The sequence below is a fragment of the Pseudophryne corroboree genome, chromosome 4 (assembly GCF_028390025.1).
Source record: "Pseudophryne corroboree isolate aPseCor3 chromosome 4, aPseCor3.hap2, whole genome shotgun sequence".
NCBI lineage: Eukaryota > Metazoa > Chordata > Amphibia > Anura > Myobatrachidae > Pseudophryne > Pseudophryne corroboree.
Window position 1 is genome coordinate 572633814 of NC_086447.1, and position 22483 is coordinate 572656296.

Sequence of the window (22483 nt, forward strand, 5' to 3'; positions counted from 1 at the left end):
CCTTTTAAGGGAGATATTCTGTTTGGGGAGGATTTAAATAAGATTGTGGCTGACTTGGCTACTGCCAAAACTGCTTGTCTGCCAAGTACTGCTCCTTCTGTGTCGAAGGCTAAAGGTACTTCCTTTCGCCCCTTTTGTCCTTGAGGTAAAGCAAAAGGTCAGGCGTACAACAAGCAGGCCCGCACTTCCAAACCTGGTAAGCCTAAGCCCAAAAGAGCCTGGGCGGCCCGTCAGCCAGCTTCCAAGACAGATAAGCCTGCCGCATGATGGGGCGGGCCTCCCTCTGGGGGATCCCAGGGTGGGGGCCGGCTTCTAGGGTATGCCCAAGAATGGTTGAAGACCACTTCAGATGCCTGGGTATGGGTAGTCGTCACTCGAGGTTACGCCATAGCCTTCAAAAACCGACCCCCTCATCGATTTTGCCAGACAGATGTCCCGTTGGACAAGACAAAGGCAAACACTCTATATTCGGTGGTACAGACCCTCCTGGATACAGGAGTCGTAGTACAGGTGCCTCTTGCGCAGAGGGGCCAGGGGTACTATTATCCGCTGTTTCTAGTCCCAAAACCGAATGGGTCCTCCTGGCCCATTCTCAACCTCAAGGCATTGAACAGGTTTGTGAAGGTTTCCAAGTTCCGGATGGAAACCCTTCGCTCTATAGTTCTGGCCTTGGAACCTGGGGACTTCATGGTCTCCCTGGATATACAGGATGCTTACCTGCATATTCCTATAGCAGTGTCTCATCAGCAATACCTGAGATTTGCGATTGGCAACTGCCATTACCAGTTTCGGGCGTTACCTTTTGGTTTAACAACGGCTCCGCGAGTCTTTACAAAAGTCATGGCGGTGATGACGGTGGTACTCCGCCGTCAAGGGGTCAGGATACTGCCGTATTTGGACGACTTGTTAATCCTGGCAAATTCCCCAGAACTTCTCCTGCATCATCTAGATGTGACGGTCCGGTTTCTGCAAGCCCACGGGTGGCTCAACAACTGGAAGAAGTCATCCCTGATCCCTGCTCAGAGCATGGTGCATCTGGGAGCACTATTGGACACTCACAACCAGCGGTTGTTCCTTTCTCAGGAGAAAGTCCTGAAACTTCAGGACAGGATTCGTAGCTTCCTATCTCGTCCGCAAGTGTCGATACATTCGGCGATGCAGGTGCCGGGCCTCATGGTGTCAGCATTCGACATGGTGGAGTACGCTCAATTTCACTCTCGCCCTCTCCAGAGGCTGATTCCAGCCAAATGGGACGGCCTGCCTCACCGGATCAGGTCTCAAATGATCTCATTGACTCCGGAGGTCCGTTTGTCGCTGCTCTGGTGGCTCCGGGACCAACAACTGTGCAGGGGCCGTCCGTTCTGGATATCCGACTGGGTCCTGTTGACGACAGATGCCAGTCTAAGAGGTTGGGGCGCGGTGCTGGAGCAGCACTCCCTTCAGGGGCGGTGGACCAAGGAGGAGTCCCTCCTCTCGATCAATATTCTGGAGTTGCGGGCGGTCTTCAATGCCTTGAACCTATCCCAGCATTTAATTTAGAACCGTCCTGTTCAAGTACAGTCGGACAACGCCACCACAGTGGCTTACATAAATCATCAAGGCGGCACTCGAAGCCGCCTGGCAATGAAGGAAGTCTCACGGATTCTACAGTGGGCAGAATGCCATCTACCGGCCATATTCATTCCGGGAGTCCTGAATTGGGAAGCGGACTTTCTCAGTCGTCAGGACGTGCATGCCGGCGAGTGGGGCCTCCATCCAGAAGTGTTTCAACTCCTAGTGGAAAGGTGGGGCCTTGCAGACGTAGATCTGATGGCGTCTCGACACAATCACAAGGTTCCGGTCTTCATAGCAAGGACAAGGGAACCTCAAGCAGCATTCGTGGATGCACTGGCGGTACCGTGGAGGTTTCGGCTGCCGTACGTGTTCCCTCCGGTGTCACTCCTGCCCAGGGTAATTCGGAAGTTCAAGCAAGAAAAAGGAATTCTGCTTATCATAGCTCCAGCGTGGCCCAGACGGCACTGGTTCTCAGACCTGCAAGGCCTATCGTCAGAGCGTCCAATTCTACTTCCACAACGCCCAGACCTCCTCGTTCAGGGTCCCTGTGTCTACCAGGACCTAGCCCGGCTGTCTTTGATGGCGTGGCTCTTGAAGCTTCCGTCTTAAGGGCTAGAGGGTTTTCTGAGGCGGTCATTCAAACTATGTTGCGGGCCCGGAAACCGGCTTCGGCTCGGATTTACTATAGGGTCTGGCATTCTTACTTTGTTTGGTGCGCATCTAACGATTATGACACTTCCAAGTTTAGTATAGCCAAGTTGTTGGCTTTTCTTCAGCAGGGCCTGGACTTAGGCCTGCGTCTGGCCTCCCTCAACGTTCAAATATCTGCCTTGTCGGTGTGGTTTCAGAGAAACCTTACCTGATGTGCATACCTTTACTCAGGGCGTGTTGCGTATCCAACCTCCCTATGTCCCGCCTGTGGCTCCTTGGGACTTGGTGGTTTTGGAGGCGTTACAAGAGTCTCCGTTTGAACCTCTTGGTTCAGCTGACCTTAAGTGGCTTTCCCTTAAGGTGGCGTTTCTGCTGGCTATTGCTTCAGCTAGAAGAGTGTCGGATTTGGGTGCCTTGTCCTGTAGTTCCCCATATCTGATATTTCACCGTGACCGGGCGGGTTCTTAGGACTCGTCCCGGCTATCTACCCAAGGTGGTTTCTTCGTTCCACCTTAATCAGGAGATTGTAGTTCCGGCACTTGTTTCTCCTGTTCTGTCTCCCAAAGAGCGGTCTTTGGATGTGGTACTGCTCTCCGTATCTATGTGAAGAGAACAGCTCCTATTAGAAAATCTGATTCTCTTTTTGTTGTGTTTGGGTTTCACAAATGGGGCTGGCTGGTCACAAGCAAACTCTGGCCAGATGGATTAGAATGGTGATTGCACATGCTTACGTGAAGGCTGGTCTCTCTGCTCCTGATCACATTAAGGCCCATTCTACTCGGTCTGTTGGATATTCTTGGGCGGCCCAACGTGGTGCGATCCTTGAACAATTGTGCAAGGCGGCTACGTGGTCCTCTGTGAACACATTCATAAGGTTCTATGCCTTCGATACTGCCGCTTCCCAGGATGCTTCCTTTGGACGCCGGGTTCTTGTGCCCGCTACAGTGCGTCCCCTCCCATTAGGAACTGCTTTAGGACATCCCCATTGTCCATTCCTTGTGGAGCCCAGTGTACCCCGCAGCAGAAAACGAGTTTTATGGTAAGAACTTACCTTTGTTAAAACTCTTTCTGCGAGGTACACTGGGCTCCACAAGGCGCCCACCCTGATGCACTTAGCTTCTTTGGGTTGGTATGGCATTAACCGCTGACACGTCTCCTGTCGTGAGAATGCGGTGTTGTGGCTACTAACCGTTGTCGTCTCTTTTCCTGCTACTGCATTGGACTGGTTAACTAAAAACTGAGATCCTGTGCAGGAAGGCGGGGTGATATAGGAGGCAGCGCTATGCATTCTGGGAACAGTCAAAGCTTTGAGCCTGTTGGTGCCTCGGATCAAGATCCTACTCTGCACCCCATTGTCCATTCCTTGTGGAGCCCAGTGTACCTCGCAGAAAGAGTTTTAACAAAGGTAAGTTCTTACCATAAAACTCTTTATGTTCACCTCTCCTCCCTGGGTTATTCCCATTTTAGGAATATTATATGGTTTGGGCTTCTTGTTTGAGTACACTGGGGAAAATATAATAGCGTGTGAGGATCAGAAAGTTGAGAGATTTTGTGAGGGTTCTTCTGTTGTTTTTCTATTTTTTTTTTTAAGTGGCAATCATTTATATGGCAAAACCAGGTTGATTTTGCCAAGTATATGATTGGCACTTTAAAAAAAAAAAAAAGGAACTGTCACAAAATCTCTCACTTTCTGATTCTCACACCCTATGACATTCTCCCCACTGTGTGAGTATTCCACCTCTGTCTTTCCGTGTGTATTGCATTACCGGCGCCCGGGATCCCGGCTGCAAAATGCCGGCCAAGGGGGGAAGGGCGAGTACAACAAGCCCCTTGCGGACTCGGTGGCGACCGCACTCTATGGGTGTCGTGGACATCCACGAGTGGGAATGGTCCCTGTTGGTCAACAGGCCGACCGTCGGGATTGTGAGTGGGCAGGATGTAGGGGGAGGTTATGTGACCGCCGGTCACATAACTACATCCCGTCTATACTATAGCAGTATGGCTATTCCCACTCCTGGCAGCAGGTGTTAACATGGATGATATAGAGATTCCCTGTGCAGAATGTTCATTTACACCTCCACTCAGTGACTTCAGGATCAGAATCTAACAAAAATAGGTTGCAGTCATTTCTAAATTCACACCTTTAGTCAATAAACAAACTATCCACAAATGAAGTATAGTTTACCTTTACTATAATATGAGAATGCAAGAGAGCCGAGACAAAATGATTAACTGCAGCAGTGATTTAAGTGAGAAGTTCACAAGCAGAACATTCTAGTTACTGCATATTTGTTATAGAACCACCAATGATTAATTATTAAGCTGCCACTTACAGGTGCCTTCTTATCTATGGGTTTGATTATAAATTTCTTGTCATTGAAGGATATATTCCTGATTTCACTCCAGGGGAATCCAATCTTTGGGGTCAACCTAAATTAAATTGTAGAGAAGTTATAAAACAGAGAACAATAGATGTACTACAGTATAAATAAATATATATATATATATATATATATATATATATATATATATAAATAAAACAAACAGGCATATACATGGAGTATACAAGTATTACACATGTGTTTAGTGCAGATAGAGTCCATTCTAATGGTTTACGGGACACCATACTTTCCAAGGTGGTAAAAGAGCAAGGTAGGTACAATAATGGTCTATTAGAAAAGGGAATTTACATTGATATTATAGTTTTGCACTATATATGTTTTAAATTATGGAAAAAATGTAAGTCAAGACAAATGGACTCTGAATCACAATTTGGACACTATTAATCAGTAGTTCAAAAATCTGTAACATTTAAATAATTGGAAGGATTTATACTCACTTGGCCAAATCCGATGCATTATTCCAATAGGATTACTCTAAACCCATTTTTTTAAATATATTGAAATCAGAGCAACAATATTAATACTCTATCACATAATGTAAATACAGATGGATACATGGGACAGGATCTTAACTTTCTCCAACAAATCAGAAAAAAAACATGGCTACATGTATTTAAACATGTCCATACACAATAGTGTATAAACTGTATGCAATTGCTTCAGAATGAAACAAACCTGATTGAACCACACATACTGTATACTGTAATCCTGAATCTCTGGATTGAAAAAATGAGGTGGGATTGGCTTCCCTAGCTGGGAGCAGCCCAGGTTAAATCTTGAATGCGAAAGTCGGAAATGCTAACCAGGAAAGAGGTGAGGTACTGTACAGTAGCAATCATTAGCAGAGCAAAGAGGGCTGGAGGGTATATGTGAGGAAAGGAGGCTGGAGATGTAGGGAGGAGCAATTAGGTTGAGAGCACTGCAGGTAAGAGTGAAAAGTGAGGATGAAATTCTGAGTGGTATAAGGAACCAGTCAAGTTACTGATAGAGAGGTCAGCAGAGGTAGAGTGATGAGAGAAAGAAATAAGGTGGGTTGCAAACTTGAGGATAGACTGGAGAGGGATAAATCAGGAGTTTGGAAGGCCATAGAGGAGCAAATTTCAGTAATGGAGGTCGGAAATAATGAGGGCATAAAGTGGTTTTAGTAGTTTCCAGGGAGACTAAAAGTCTGATTCTGGAAATATTGCGGCGGCGCAAATCTCAGAATTGCGAATGGGACTGAATGTGGGTGGAGAATGAATCTAGGGTGACACCTAGACATCAGACTTGGGGACCGGGCGAGAGTGAGACATTGTCAACAGAGATGGAGTGGGTGGGAGCAGAGGTGGGCCTTGGGTGTGGTAGAGATGAGCTCAGTTTTATAAAGACTAAGTTTAAAGAAGCCTTGTGCCATTCAGTATGAGAGGGCTAACAGACCGGAGGTGACATAGGAGAGGACAAAGAGTGAGGTCCAGGGAAGAAGTAAATTTGGGTATTATCTGCATAGAGATGGTAGCAAAGTCCAAAGGAATCGATAAGCTTGCCGAGGGAAGACACACAGAGTGAGAAGAGAAGGGGGCCAAGGACAGTATCTTGGAAGATCCCAACAGAAAAGGGGAGGCGGAGGTGGGTGTAGATAAAGAGAGGAAGTGGTTAAACAAAAAGATGAACCAGGATAGAGAAGAGTCACAAAGCCCAATGAAATGGAAAGTTTGGAGGAATTGAGGATGGTCTACTATGTCAAATGCCACTGTGAGGTCAAGGAGTATAGAAATACAGAAAAGGCCTTTGGATTTGGCTGTGAGAGAAGGTCATTGGTGACCTTGGTAAGGGCAGTTTTGATGGAATAAATAAACAGATAGCCAGACCAGAGGGGGTCTAGGTGTGTAAGAGGTTGAGGCATGTGTACACCACCCTCTAGAAGATTGAAGGCAAAGGAAACAAGTGAAATGAGAAGGAGACTGTTTCTTATGAATGGGGGGAGTCCAGTGCATGCTTAAAGAATAAATGAAAGGTGTCAGATGAAAGAAATATGTTAATTAGGTAAACATACTTAAGGGGGAGAGGTCAGGGGAGGATGGAGGGAATTCGGTCAAGAGGGCAGGCAGAGAGGCGGGCATGAACGTAAGCACCAGAGACCAGTGCGAAGGAGGACAAGATTGGCAGTCCAGGGAGTGAGGCCTGCAATGATATCATGGCAGGTGAACTCTATTTTGGAGGTGAAATGTGTGGAAAAATTAAGTGCACTGGGGTAGGAGGAAAAGGAAAGAGGGAAGGAATTAAAGATAGTGAAGGGTGGCTAGACTTGGGGGCCTATGATGAGATAGGGCTTGTTTAGCAAGTAAGAGATCAGAGCTATAGGATGAGAGAATTAACTTTATGTGGAAGTCGTCAGCAAGAGTGCGCAACTTCCTCCAGAGCTGCTCAGCAGAGTGTGAACATTTTTGGAGAAAGTGGGTGAGATAAGTGTGCCAGAAATGGGGAGGGGACTGTCAAAGATTTCTGAAAGGTATCAAGATTCCAGAAAGTAAGCATGGTATTAGGGGAGGAGGGCAGATTGGGGGGGGGGGGGGGGGGGATAATGAAGGAGAATAGATGCGGTGGCAGAGGGATGGGGGGAGGGAGAGTTGTTGAAGTTGGAAACAGTACAAAGATGAAAGATGACACCATCAATGGTGTCACCCTAGATGCAAGTGGAGTTGAGTCTATTGGGAGGAGCCAAATGAGAGTCAGGGAAGTTTTGAGGTAACAGGCTTGGAGAGAGAGTAGAACAGCCATGCAGAGAAGTTATCAAGAAAATGGGAGATGAAAAATTGTGGCAATTTAAAGATGTATAGGATTAAAGGGACAGATCAAGTGCACCTCAAAGGAAGGTGAATTAGAGAGATGATTCTGGGGGATTGGCATGGTTCGTGTTACTGCCTCACAGTAATGAGGTCATGGGTTAAATTGCCACCATGGCCCTAACTGTTTTGAGTCTGTATATTCTCCCTGTGCTTGCGTGGGTGTCCTCCAGGTACTCCGGTTTCCTCCCGCAATCCAAAAATATACTGGTAGGCTAATTGGCTCTCAGCAAAAATTAAACCTTGTGTGTAAATGAGTGCATGTACACATGCTTAGGGCAGACTAGATGGGCCAAGTGGTTTATATCTGCCATCAAATGCTCTGTTTCTAGGTCCCTGTGGTGCCGGGTAACTGAGCCTCTATTAACGTAGCATAGTCTGGAACTTGACATTGGAGGGGGGGAGTGGCCCACCTGGGATCCCCCCTCCCCCAGAATCCCTGTGGGCCAGTCTGATCCTGAACCCCGATATCCCAAAGTGTAGGAAACTGGTGGCATAGTAGGTCCATCTGTCCAGTACTGAATTCAGAAATAACTCATCTGAGACTCTCAAGAAAAGTTTCTGTGTATCCACCCATTTTGGAGGTACATGCTTCTGCAGACGTTAAGTGAAGGTTTTGCACGTAGATTCAATAATTCATACTGCCTACAGTGGAGTTGCCCTCCTACATAGAGCAACAAGGTGTGTCAGCGCTCATAAATAGCCCTGTGGCAGACTGCAGAACTAACAACCATTTCGAGCATAATAATATAGATTATGTTTATTACAGAACTTCTTTATCTGTTAAGATATAAATCATACACAACATTTACAATGCTAGATTACTTATCACCATATTGTATAGGCAGTCTCAAAATAGCTGGTTATACACTTAATTATAGCTGGTTTAAAGGTTAAACTTGGAAGCTTGCCAATAAAAAGTACCTGTTAACACCTGTCAATTTCACAAAGACATAAAGCTTTCCCAGAACCCTCTTACTGCCAAATTCCTGTATGTAGGAGACCTACAATTTAGTGCCACCCCAAATACACTAGAAAACCAAACTTCTATAATTACCAGTATATGGGGCTGGGGCGTATGTGCTTGTATGAATAAAAGTCTGAAACCTACACCAAAGTGCTCTGGGTCACACTATCTTTTTAAGCTGATAATTGCTCTTTCAGGACCAAGTCTACTGATCTGGTGTATTGTATTCATGTTTTAATGCTAAAATAACACATAACAAGAGGTCTGCAAGCACAAAACAGTGTGTTTTATGTGATCAAACCCCTGATGTATAAGCAATGAGCACTGTGATTTCCAGCCTCTCCTTTATTCAATGCGCTTGCCGAAAGTTAAATGCAATGATGTCAAGCATGACCTCTAATGACCTCCCTAACACAAGTAAAACAATTGCACCCGCAAACACTTTTTAAATGTAAATCAAACGCCAGTGGATATCCGACCTTGGGATATGAATTTCAAGAATGCAGATCTGCAAACTATTCACTTACAATAAATAACAAAATCACATGCAAAAAAATATATAAATATATATCATGTACAGCTAGAGGGTGTTGTTGAGCTGCTCTGCCCTAAAACTTTCACGGCTCAGTCCTGCAGTTTGTAGGTTGCAGCAGCTTGCAAAACCTGTTTATGTCTCCATAGTGACATTGTAGTGTTCCAGTACTTCAAATAACGATAAAAAAGTACGGGCAGTTTCTGTTACGTAACCTACAGACAGACACTCCTTGTTTCTTCACAGGGTGAAAGCTGTAAGGTTGGCAGCTTGCAGGAGAATGACTTCATGTATTCCTTTCTACTTCTCCAGACAAGGTTGGAGGAGGCTGACCACACCTTGTTCCCCACCGAGGCGCTGGCACAGGAGCACTTCAGCACAGACACAGGCTCCAAACACTACATCCATTAACTGATGGTGCTAATAAAGCTGTATTCAGATATAAAATAGTGTCTATGCACTGCTCCTTCTAGTTACAGTAACATACCACCACAGAGCATACAATGCTGCTAGAGCATGGAAGATACCATTTTGATTTTCAAAGGTTATGTATATTATTTACAGTACCGAATTCTACAATTACACTGGCGTCTAACAACCTGGGTCTTTATCATATATACATTTCCAAGAAGCAATTACTGGTTCTGAATTATGCACAATGAGTGCAATAAAACTGCCAGTATATGGCAGTATGGGTCTGCTAACAGTTTAAATTGGTCATTTCCTAATGGCAGCAAGAGACATGTATGCAAAAAATAGAGATTGACCCAATATGTGCAGAAATCTTCTAAAATGACAAGATTTGCTGAGTCTGTAGATATGTACAAATGCTGTTTTTCTGCATTCCTGACACTGTGATGGGTTCTTCTGTGTTTTAGCACAATATAATGTACAATACACTAGTGTACTAGGGACGCCAGCCTGGAAAAGCCCCTCTATAAACAAGTCAGACTGGAGAAGGGATCAGAGCATCATGCAGTGTCTGTACAGCTCCTAATTAGTGCTTTATAGACACAAATTTAAAGTACAAATAAAAATACATACTCTATCAAGGATGGGGAAGATGGAGAAGATGAAGAAGAAGAAGAAAGTTTAATGTAACTGGAGAACCCCTTTACAGGTCTGCAAAACAATGCAGAGCCAAGTCTGTCTTTTGGTTGTTATTTCCCAAGTTTTAATGAAACTACTTACTTGTCATCATGCTCATAAATATTTAGGCCCAGAGAGTCCACTCCCAGCCAGAGGTCAGTCCCCTTTTTATTCTTAATTTCAAAGTAGTTGATGCCATACATCTCCAAGTCTTGGGCAATCTTCAAGTATTCCAGCATGGCATCCTCTCTGCACAGCATTGAAGTGTGAATACATTAGTAACTAATAACACAAATCCAACCAAATATTAGAGCTATGAGGAGCAGGAAGAGTAATAAAACACATGCTTAGCTTTTTTGATGCCTGACTATCACCTTATTAGTATAGATTGTAAACTTGTGAGCAGGGCCTTCCTACCTCTATGACTGTTTGTTATTACCCAGTTTTGTTATATCATTGTTATTTCCAATTGTAAAGCGCAATGGAATTTGCTGCGCTATATAAGAAACTGTTTATAAATAATAAATTACCCAGTGCCTCAGAAAAGTAAAAGATCTTGATGGACTGAAATAGTAGTTGTATTGATATACTTATGCTGTACAACAGTAAAACATACCTGCCAGACTGCAAGCTGAAGCCCAGTAAACATAAGAGGTGCAGTATTATTATGATTCTTTATGAAGTGGCAACATATTCATATTAAGGACATAAAAAAGATGAATTGATAGAAATACAGGACACATGCTATAACACACAAAGGGGCAGATGTATTAAGCCTGGAGAAGTGATAAAGCAGTGATAAGTGGAAGGTGATAACACACCAGCCAATCAGCTTCAATATGTAAATTGACAGTTAGGAGCTGATTGGCTGGTGCGTTATCACCTTCCACTTCTCACTGCTTTATCACTTCTCTGGGCTTAATACATCTGCCCCAAAGTGTGATAACACTGCTCGCCACAGTTTACACTGTAGTGCAAATACTGGGAAAGTGACAGAAGAAAGCACTAGTCCAGAAACGTATAACCATAAGGGCAAAGGCAGAACTCTGGGAGGCAATGGAGTCATCTGCTGCCGGGCTCCTGCTCTGAAGGGGGCACCTCTGCTCCCATTCTGTGACACCAGTGAATTAAGTTAATTGATAGCTGCCGCTATATTTTCAGTGGCCAACTTCCTCACTGGTCCCTGCACCTTACAAATCACACCCTCTTTATTATACTGAATATACACATTTTACAAGTATCACACCCAGGATTAGAAACCACATCCTATTTCACTGGAAGCAGACACCTTACTGATGAAGCTGTTTGCGCCTGTATAGGAAATATGAGAATTTTAACTATAGGAAGATACTTCTCTGACAATTACACGTAACTTCATATAGTTAGCATTCTCATGCTTCCTCTACAGGAGCAAATCGCTCCATCAGTAAAAGTGTCTGCTGTTACACACACACACACACACACACACTTATCTTGATATAGGAAATAGGGGGCACCAATATTTATCTTGCCTCCGGGCAACTGGGACGAACTTACGCCACTGCATAAGGGTGTATGTCCAATACTCAGTAATAGTGAATGGACCCCAAACCTGGCTGGTTTCTCCTGTATCAAAGAAATATTGCTCCTTTCCTCTATATGTCATGTCAGATTAGGCGTTGCTATGGTGACAGTAATGCATTTCTTATACAAATCTCTGGTGTGCAGAGAGAAAAAGGATTCCCCAGTTCAAGCTCTTATCTGATAAGTTCCTCCTTAATTAATATAATAAATGAAAGAAAATGACACCTACTGTATAAAGGCGTTGGGTATGTTATCCCGGCGGTCAGCATACTGACACTGGGATCCCGGGCGCCAGAATGCCGGCAGGGGGGGGCGAGCGTAACGAAGCCCCTTGTGAGCTCGGTGGCTCGCCACAGGTTCTATTCCCACTCTATGGGTGTCGTGTGTATCCATGAGTGTAGTGTAAATATACCTGGCTAGCCAGGATTCTGGCTGATGGCATTGTCAGTGGCCGGGATTCCAGCGCCGGATCCCGACTGCCGGCAATGTAACCGCATCCCGTATAAAGATAGATTTTAAATACACTGCCATCAACTAGATATTTACTTGTGATTTTTCTCTAAGAGAGAACATTATGGGCAATAGCCTTTAATCCCTACATGGCTGCATGTATTCTACATTCTCAGAACTGGTCTGAAAACCAAGGTGTTTCCAAGGTAAACTGACTGGAAAAGCAGCAGCAAATGGGTATATTCTGATAAGGAGTTATCCAAAATGCATGACTAGGTAAACAGAAAAAGCAGACTCACTTGAGCATGCCGCGGTGCTCTGAGTGCCACACCTCTATCCTCTCTTCCCACTGCTCCCTGGAAAGCTTGTGCTGATCCAAAACTCTAAAAGAAAAAGACAACGCGTTAGTAAATTAACAGTAGACATTTCTACAGGAGGTTTTGGACACAATATTTTTGAAACGGAAAGTTTTCTGCTACATATATGCAGAGAGACCTACGTGCTATACTAAAAGTTCATTTGGTCACAACACATTTTAGTTTTCTACTGTATAAAATAGCTCCTCAGTGATTTATAAAGACTTGCATAAAAAGCTAGTAATATTTATTTTCCAAAAGTCTTTCAAAGTCTTAAAACAATGTAGATTTATTCTGACATTAGAGAGACTGTGGATTCAGCCAGGGCCGTCTATTCGTATGGGCTCAATGGGCTCTTGCCCAAGGGCCCCAGGAGTATAAGGGCCCTAGGCTGATAGCTGAGGTTCCCCTCTTTCCAGGGGTACCAGATTTTTGAAAATCAGCCTTGGGGAACCGGAGATATCCAACTTGAAAGCAGTGGTCCCCATCAGTGGTTGCTCTTCCCAGCCAGATATCTCGGGTTCTATCTGACATAGAGTTTTTCTGACAGTATACGCCAAAAGTTGTGACTCTCCCCTTTTGGTGGACACTAGCAGCTTGTCTCTACTATTCCCAGAACCAGAGATACCAGCCTTCCAGCAGCTGGTCCCCGCTCCAGCTCCACACGCCTGGTATGCAGTTTTATATTTTTGTTGGTGGATTGCTCAGGCTCCTGAACTTTGATCCCCAAGTCCCCAGAACCTTCTGAAAGTTGGGACTCTCTAGTTTTTTATCCCATTCAAAGCCAAGAAATATATTTTCAGGAACTTGAGATACCTGCAGTCAAGCAAGATGCCCTCCCACCGGAAAATAAATACAGTATTAAGCCCACTCCACTATCCACCCCTCCCCTACGTATTAAATACCCCCTATCACCCCTGAAGTCATGTACCAGGGCCCTATTATTCAGCCCAATGCCACCTTCTACGGTTTAGCCCCATCTGTGCAGTAAAGGAGTAATTAACAGAAATTACTTCTCCAGGTCCTACATGTTGAGCGGGAGATAGAACACCCACTACCACCCGCGGGACATCAAAGCTGCCGCTGATAGCACCCCCCACCCCTATCGCTGAAGGATGGATAGGGGGCCCAGTGCACTGCTGTGCCCAGGGGCCTATACTGCTGTTAAGATGGCCCTGGATTCAGCACATAATGAGTTTTAGTTCACCAATGTACTTTTTCAAAATATTTCTAGATGTTTATATATTTAATCTATTTTACCAGCATGAGGATAACTGGCTCTTCTCAAAGTATACTGCTTATTTTCTTTTCAATTAATATTAATCAACTATACTGATAAATGTTGCCATTTGTAACCTTTAGCTTTATTGCCTGGGGTAGCAGTCTGTGCGGATACACCGTTGTTACTGGTTAATGCAGTCCTTTAATAGATCTGTGAATGTTTAAAGTTTGCCTGCAGTACGTCTTCATAACCTCTGCTTCAATTACTTTGCTTTGTATAGAATGTCGTGGACCCCCAAGAGGGAGAAAAGGTATCGGTATGCCGACTGTCGAGACTCCGGCGCCGGTTTACTGTGCGCCGGGATCCCGACAGCCGGCAAACTGAAGACCACCCGTATAGAATATAACAATACTTTCCTCAATTAGTGGCAACCTTAATCAAGGGCTCAAACACGCAAACAATTCTACCTCGTGAATAAACATGCTTTTAAATAGGTAAATAATAAACAGGGATTCCTATATGCTTAATCTGAAACAATTTATAGATTTTAAAATGATGAACCATGAATGTTCTAGGAAGCACCTAACTGTTGTTTGTGCTGCTATACAAATGTTCTTTGGAGGCTCCTTGATTTGTGCTAGTACTCCCTATATTTGAAAGGAATTACTTGCAAAATAAATAGAAGACACGCAGGTTTGCTTACTTATCAGATGCTGTGCAAAATTTAGATTTTCATTTGCTAAGCAACATTACTGCATTGAGATTAAGCAGTGGAAAAAAGACATTTGTTCTATTTTCACTGTGCAAAACAACAAGTTTTTGCTCCATTAATGAGCTGGTTGTGGTGGGTAAAGCTGTCTAAGTCGACCTGAAGACTGTCGACCCCAAAAGGTCAGTAGGCACAAATCTCAACACCTGACAAAAAGGTCGGCACACAAAAAAGTCGACACAGGAAAAGGACGACACCGGAAAAGGTTACCTAACATTTTTTACTTTTTTGAGTGTCGTTTACTCCGTAAAGTGACCAGGAACCCCAATTAGTGCTCTATGTCCCCTGGCATGGCTTGCAAGCTTCGGGCAAGGTTACTACTCCCAATTGTAGTCCATGTGGATCGGAAAGTATGAATTTTTTAAAAAAAAGGTCATGTCAACCTTTTTCTGTGTCGACCATTGACAGGTTGACCTAATACTTGCTGACCATTTCTATTACTTTCAAATGGACACATTTTGTGCTGTTCAGTTTCACTCTGGCATACATACGTATAGTGGCATTTGTAGCTGCACCTTGATATATACTATATGTAAAGCAAAGCCTCAAAAACACATATAAGTGCCACATACTATATAATAAAGACTCTTCTGATTTCCCCTAAGTAACTAGTTTAAGACTAAAGGTCCATACACACTTAACGATAAAATGAGCGACGTCGCTCATTTTCCCCCTCCTTGAGCGACGTCGCTCATTTTATCGTCAAGTGTGTATGCCGCCAGCGACGATCGTCGCTGTCGGTAGGGCATGCATGAAGGATGTGGACTGTCGTCTACGACCTTCATGCAGGGCTGGCGGGGGCGTGACGTCACTGAGCGATATGAGCGGTCATATCGCTCAGTGCGTACATCGGCCGCCGACCGGCCGGCCCGGGAGGGGGAAACATTAGACGATGTCGCTCACAGAGCGACATCGTCTAATGTGTATGGGCCTTAAGTAAAGCAGAATTGCAGTGAAAGGATATGTACACTTACACTTTTTGCACAATTCGCCTCCTACGTTTGTTTGTTTTTTATACCTCCCTGCACACCTATTCGAAGTATAACTAAAAATTAATGGGTCCAACAGCAAATACTCAAAGGTCCCGTCACATTTTAACACAAGCACCACACAGAGAACCTCTGAAAACACAACTTTTGCTGCACTCCAGTGACCTACCCACTACAGTCAGATGTTAACTTTATTGGCTCCCATTAATTAAAGCAATCCCAGTTGGGTTGTCAAACCTAGTAAGAGATGTTCTAACCAATGCAGTTTGCCACCTGGGAGGAGTGGGCAACACGGCAATTCAATACAAATACAGTAAAGGCCATAAAACCTAGGAGGGACCTCTATACCTCAGCGGCCATTGAGGTTACTCCTGGTGTCATACCACTAATGTCCAGATTTATCAAGCCTTGGAGAGTGATAAATTGCACGGTGATAAAGTACCAACCAATCAGCTCCTAATTGTCATTTTTCAAACACAGCCTGTAACATGGCAGTTAGAAGCTGATTGTTTGGTACTTTATCACTGTGCAATTTATCACTCTCCAAGGCTTGCTAAATCTGGCCAATAATACAGGAGTAGATCTAATCCCAGGGATTGTCTCCCAGAATCATTAAGTAGCTATGAACTTTGCATGGTACGCTCTACTGCCTGAAAAAGTACCAGAAGCTTTACCCTTGCTGACCTTGGATGAGTTATACCCGGTATAAAATCTGTTTCTTAATTTGTGGACTCACCTTTGTGGCAGGAGACGTTCTGAGTTCAGATAGCCAGATTTGTGTGTATCTTTGATATAGTCCCCAAACTTGGCTTGTACAGCATAGGAGCCAAGCAACACAGCAGTCTCTGGGGGACAGTACACTTCATCACTCAGGATACTTTCCTTGACTTGCAGGAAGAACAGTTTCTGAGTGATGTCTTGGATAAGCTCCTCAGACACATCTTCAGGATAGAATTTGGTACGAAACTTGAACTGGAGCGGGTTCTCTTTTCGCACCTCCTGTGCGGATACCTACACACAAGGGACATAATAAAAAGACTGGCATCTAAATCACTAAGCTAGCAATGAAACAGACATTACTCAGTGCAATAACATGTCCTATATATTATGCTGGAGTACACACATATACTAAAGTACACAAGTATGCCTGATCGCTTTTCTTCGTTAAAGAGTTCATCCATCAGCTTCTTATGAAACATAGGGGGACATTTACTAAGCAGTGATAAGAGCGGAGAAGTGAGCCAGTGGAGAAGTTGCCCATGGCAACCAATCAGCACTGAAGTAACATCTATAATTTGCATACTATAAAATGATACAGAGCTGCTGATTGGTTGATGGGGCAACTTATCCACTGGCTCACTTCTCCGCTCTGATCACTGCTTAGTAAATGTCCCCCATAGTACAATGTAAATTATTATTCATCAAGCTGTCATCTTAACGGAATTCTGATACAACTGACCCTGGCATGTGCTTGTGTGTTAGAGAATTTAGGGGTCTATTTACAGTGCATGCGGAAAGTATTCACAGCACTTCACTTTTTCCACATTTTGTTATGTTACAGCCTTATTCCAAAATGGAATTAATTTTTTCCCTCAAAATTTCTACACACAATACCGCATAATGACAATGTGAAAAAAGTTATTTTGAGATTTTTGCAAATAAATTTAAATCATCTCCTATATATTAGCCCAGATCTGTGACTTTGTGCTTCATTTGCTAACGCTGGGCGGAGTCACAATGCTGGGCGGAGTCACAGATTTGGCCTAAGATATAGGAGGAATAGGAGGAAAAAGCAGACAACCGGCCACTGTGTGATTGCCTGGTGGAGGAGGACGGGTAACGGCCGCATCTGTGAGACGCTCGACCAGTCACTGTGAGGCGGCGGCAGTGGAGAGCCGGTCGGCGGGTCGTGGCGGCGGTCAGCTGGCAACTGTGTGAGTGCCTGGAGGAGGAGGACGGGTAACGGGCCGCGGCTGCGAGAGGCTCGACCTGTCACTGTGAGGCGGCGGCAGCGGAGGACGGAGCCGCCCGGGTAGGATGAGAGCGGGGAGCCGTCGCCGGAAGACGGAGACAAGCAAGTCACCCAGTGCAGTACACAGCAGCTGCAGCACCTCCTCCCCTCCCCGGCCCACACTATGTGTATATACCTGTACATGCCCTATGTACTCCCTCCATACACACATACAGTATATACCTGCTGTACACACACACCCCCCACACACATATATATATACCTGCTGTACACACACACACCCCCCCACACACATATATATATACCTGCTGTACACACATCTACCCCCCCCCCCACACACACACATATATATATATACACACCTGCTGTACACACATCTACCCCCCCCCACACACATATATATACCTGCTGTACACACATCTACCCCCCCACACACACATATATATACCTGCTGTACACACATCTACCCCCCCACACACACATATATATACCTGCTGTACATACATCTCCCCCCCCCCCCACATCTCCTATATAATAGCCCAGATCCGTGACTTTGTGCCTCATTTGCTAACTCTGGGCGGAGTCAAGCCATAGAGATGTGGGCTAATATACTATATAGGAGATAGCCATAGGAAATCTGCCCTAATATATGTGAGCAGGATACACAACTGACCGCAGGTTATATAAGCGTGGCCGCCGTCGCGGCTCCGCCCCCCTCCCCAGAGACAGCAGCACCAGCTTAAGGCTCTGCCGCGGCTCCGCCCCCCCTCGCCAGCCATTGGTTCCGACCCTGATGCGGTCCCCCTCCGCAAGCCATTGGTTAAGACTCTGATGCGGCCACCCCCCCCCCCCTCTGCCAGCCATTTGTTGAGTCTCCGTCGAGCCCCCCCCCCCATCCCCGGCACACTCCGCCCGCCATTGGCCAGACGCCGCCAGGACGCGCTGTGATTGGCAGTCCGTGCAGCTGCCACTGGAATGCCTGCCTCCTGCTAGCCCACCACTCACACAGGGAGACGCTGCCGCCAACGGGACAGCGAAAGAACGCGAGGGACAACCCGTACGCTCCGTCCCCTGCCACTGAGCCACACCAGGTAACCAGCCTAATCACAGCGCGCAGCGCGCCCCCTGTACCACTGACGCTTACACACGTAACGCCCCCTGTACCAGTGCCGCTTACACGTGTAACGCCCCCTGTACCAGTGATGCTTACACACGCAACGCCCACTGTACCACTGACGCTTACACACGTTACGCCCCCTGTACCAGTGACGCAACGCCCCCTGTTCCAGTGCCGCTTACACACGTAACGTAATAAAAACATTGCACGCCACAAGGGTGTGCAAGGGTTAAAGGGGCGTAGTCCCTTACAACGGTGTGAAGAGCGTCCGTAGGGCGCGATTAAACACCTAGTATGTACATAAGTATTCACAGCCTTTGCTCAATCCTCTGGCTGGGCCACTCAAGCACATTCACACAGTTGTCCTGAAGCAACTCCTTTTGATATCTTGGCTGTGTGAACCCATCATGCATGTCGACCTTCAGAGGTCGACCTAAGCTGTGTCAACCTAACGACCGTATCCCCCCTGTGGTGTGGAGCTTACAATCTATATTTCCTAGCACACGTACACACACACACACACACACACACACACACACACACACACACACACACACACACACACACATTTAGGCTGTGGTTAATTTTGTTTGGAGCCAATTAACCCACCAGCAAATTATTGGCTTGTGAGAGGAAACCGGAGTACCTGGAGGAAACCCACGCAAGCACAGGGAGAATATATAAACTCCACACAGTTAGGGCCACGGTGGGAATTGAACCCATGACCTCAGTGCTGTGAGGCAGTAATGCTAACCATTACACCATCTGTGCTGCCCAAACAAATAAACATTATATTTTCGTGGTTGGAGTGGATATGTATCAAAACTTGGAGAAAGATACAGTTCCAACGAAGCAGCTTCTCACATTTTACTAGCACGGCCTATGAAATTACAGAAGCTGACTTGTTGGGACTTTATCTCTCTCCGAAATTTAATAAATCTTCCCCAGGAAGACTTTATTAAGTGCTTAGTTTTAAGTAAACATTTATCTAATTGAGAGGGGGGGTCATTCCGAGTTGTTCGCTCGTTATTTTTTTCTCGCAACGGAGCGATTAGTCGCTAATGCGCATGCGCAATGTCCGCAGTGCGACTGCGCCAAGTAAATTTGCTATGCAGTTAGGTATTTTACTCACGGCATTACGAGGTTTTTTCTTCGTTCTGGTGATCGTAATGTGATTGACAGGAAGTGGGTGTTTCTGGGCGGAAACTGGCCGTTTTATGGGAGTGTGTGAAAAAACGCTACCGTTTCTGGGAAAAACGCGGGAGTGGCTGGAGAAACGGAGGAGTGTCTGTTCGAACGCTGGGTGTGTTTGTGACGTCAAACCAGGAACGAAACTGACTGAACTGATCGCAGTGGCAGAGTAAGTCTGGAGCTACTCAGAAACTGCTAAGAAGTGTCTATTCGCAATTCTGCTAATCTTTCGTTCGCAATTTTGATAAGCTAAGATTCACTCCCAGTAGGCGGCGGCTTAGCGTGTGCAAAGCTGCTAAAAGCAGCTTGCGAGCGAACAACTCGGAATGACCCCCAGTGTGCAATGTGTTGTGCGGCCATCCAGACTAATACTAGATACATTGTGAAGATGACTTGTTTTCATTTGTAGCAAAGTAATATGATCCCACATGCCACACCTTGTTATCCTAGGTGTAAGGTAGTAGTTTTAAAGGCATCACCTGTGTTAATGTTTCCTTACTAACAAATTTCCATAGTCTTCTAGGAGAAATGTAAATAAATTACCAACCAGTACCACTTTCACATGTGTACATTCTCCAAGCATGGCTGTGCTATACAAGGAGAAATGCAAACAAAAGTAGATCCTGTACTCATGAACCCTAAATAAAAGGGTAATGAATAGTCACCGTGTAAGCGGCAAAATATATCTAAGCAAAAAAAGGTTTTATTTATGCTTGAAGTTAAATGACACAGTTCTATGTTCACGTGACCAAGCTCTGCAGCTTTATCACACTGTTAAATCACATTACCCCACTGAGAGCTCTTAGACAAATGGGAAATATTTCAATGATCAAGCACAGAAGGTCGGATATACTGGCTGTGATGTCCGGCCCCAGATCTGGCACAGGAAGCCATTAGTCTGCCATTCCTACATACTATTCCTGTTTCAATTATGGCCAGTAGCTCAACTGGCTTCCCACTGGGGCAAATTAACAAGCCTCAATCCTTCTATGGGGGATGCGGTCAAGATCCCGCCAGACGGGATCCAGACAGTCGGAATACAGACACCGGGATCCCGACCGGCACAATCCCGATACATTTTCCCTCTGTGGGTGTGCCTAGCGTAGCGAGGCACCATGCCCGCAGCGTGGCAAGCGCAGCTTGCCCACAAGGGGCTGCGTTGCGCTCGCCCCCCTGACGGGATTGTAACATAGTAACATAGTATCTGAGGTTGAAAAAAGACAATTGTCCATCGAGTTCAACCTATTTGTGGTCTCCTATGCATGATGATTTGACTAAAATTTCTGACTGATGCTGCTGTCAGCCGTTGCATTTTATCCCTATTTATAGTAACTATAATGCATGACTATGCACCATACCCCTGGATATCCTTATCCATTAGGAATTTATCTAACCCATTCTTAAAGGTGTTGACAGATTCCGCCATTACAACTCCCTCGGGCAGGGAATTCCAAACATGTATTGTCCTTACCGTGAAAAAGCCTTTACACCGTATTGGGCGGAATCTCCTCTCCTCTAACCTGAGCGAGTGTCCACGAGTCCTCTGTGTTGATCTAACCAAAAACAGGTCCCGCGCAAGCTCTGTGTATTGTCCCCTTATATATTTGTAGATGTTGATCATATCCCCTCTTAGTCTCCGCTTTTCCAATGTAAACATGCCTAGTCTTTCAAGCCTTTCCTTGTATTCCATCGTCTCCATGCCCTTAATTAGTTTGGTCGCCCTCCTCTGTACCTTTTCAAGCTCCAGGATATCCTTTTTGTAGTACGGTGCCCAGAATTGTACACAGTATTCAAGGTGTGGCCTCACTAGTGATTTATATAACGGGAGTATAATACGCTCGTCCCAAGCATCAATACCCCGTTTTATGCATGCTAATATCTTATTAGCCTTCTTTGCTGCAGTCCTACTTTGGGTACTACTGCTTAGCTTGCTATCTATGAGGACACCTAAGTCCTTTTCCAGTACAGAATCCCCTAATTTATTTATTAACAGTTACTTATATAGCGCAGCATATTCCGTTGCGCTTTACAATTAGAACAACAGTAATAGAACAAAACTGGGCAAAAACAGACAGAGGTAGGAAGGCCCTGCTCGCAAGCTTACAATCTTTACCCCATTTAGTAGGTAGGTGTAATTTATGTTCTTGTTACCACAGTGCATTACCTTACACTTGTCTGTGTTGAAGCGCATTCTCCATTTGGCTGCCCATGCTTCTAATTTAACTAAGTCGTTCTGAAGAGACTCGGCATCCTCCTCTGTATTTATAGCCTTACACAATTTGGTATCATCTGCAAAAATTGACACCATGCTCTCTAGACCTTCTGTTAGGTCGTTAATGAAAATATTGAACAATAGCGGTCCTAATACTGAGCCTTGCGGCACACCACTTAGCACTTCAGTCCAAGTTGAAAAAGATCCATTAACCACAACGCGCTGCTCCCTATTATCTAACCAGTTTTTGACCCAAGTGCATATTGTGCTTCCTAGCCCTGATTCTTGTAGCTTGTAGATAAGTCTCATGTGTGGTACAGTATCGAACGCTTTGGCAAAGTCTAAAAAGATTACATCCACGTCTTTACCCTGATCTAGGTTTGCGCTTACTGTTTCATAAAAGCCAAGTAAGTTGGTTTGACAGGATCTGTCCTTCATAAGCCCATGTTGATTCCTTTTAATGACCTTATTGGTTTCAAGGAACTTCTGAATACTATCTCTTAGAATACCTTCCAATACTTTCCCCACTATAGATGTAAGACTAACTGGTCTATAATTACCTGGTTCAGCTTTACTTCCCTTTTTGAATATAGGCACTACTTCTGCTATACGCCAGTCTTTGGGA

The 22483-nt window shown here is 45.0% G+C and overlaps 1 protein-coding gene across 1 annotated transcript in view; it reads right to left on the minus strand.

The window, feature by feature from the left end:
• EZR (ezrin) overlaps positions 1-22483 on the minus strand; it is a 139664-nt gene that overhangs the window by 23174 nt on the left and 94007 nt on the right. The window contains exons 5-8 of the mRNA XM_063917459.1: positions 16103-16377; positions 12330-12413; positions 10120-10266; positions 4539-4635 (exon numbers count right to left, since the gene is read on the minus strand). Of these exons, the coding sequence (XP_063773529.1) occupies positions 4539-4635; positions 10120-10266; positions 12330-12413; positions 16103-16377 (603 nt within the window). The remainder of the gene's footprint in view (positions 1-4538; positions 4636-10119; positions 10267-12329; positions 12414-16102; positions 16378-22483) is intronic.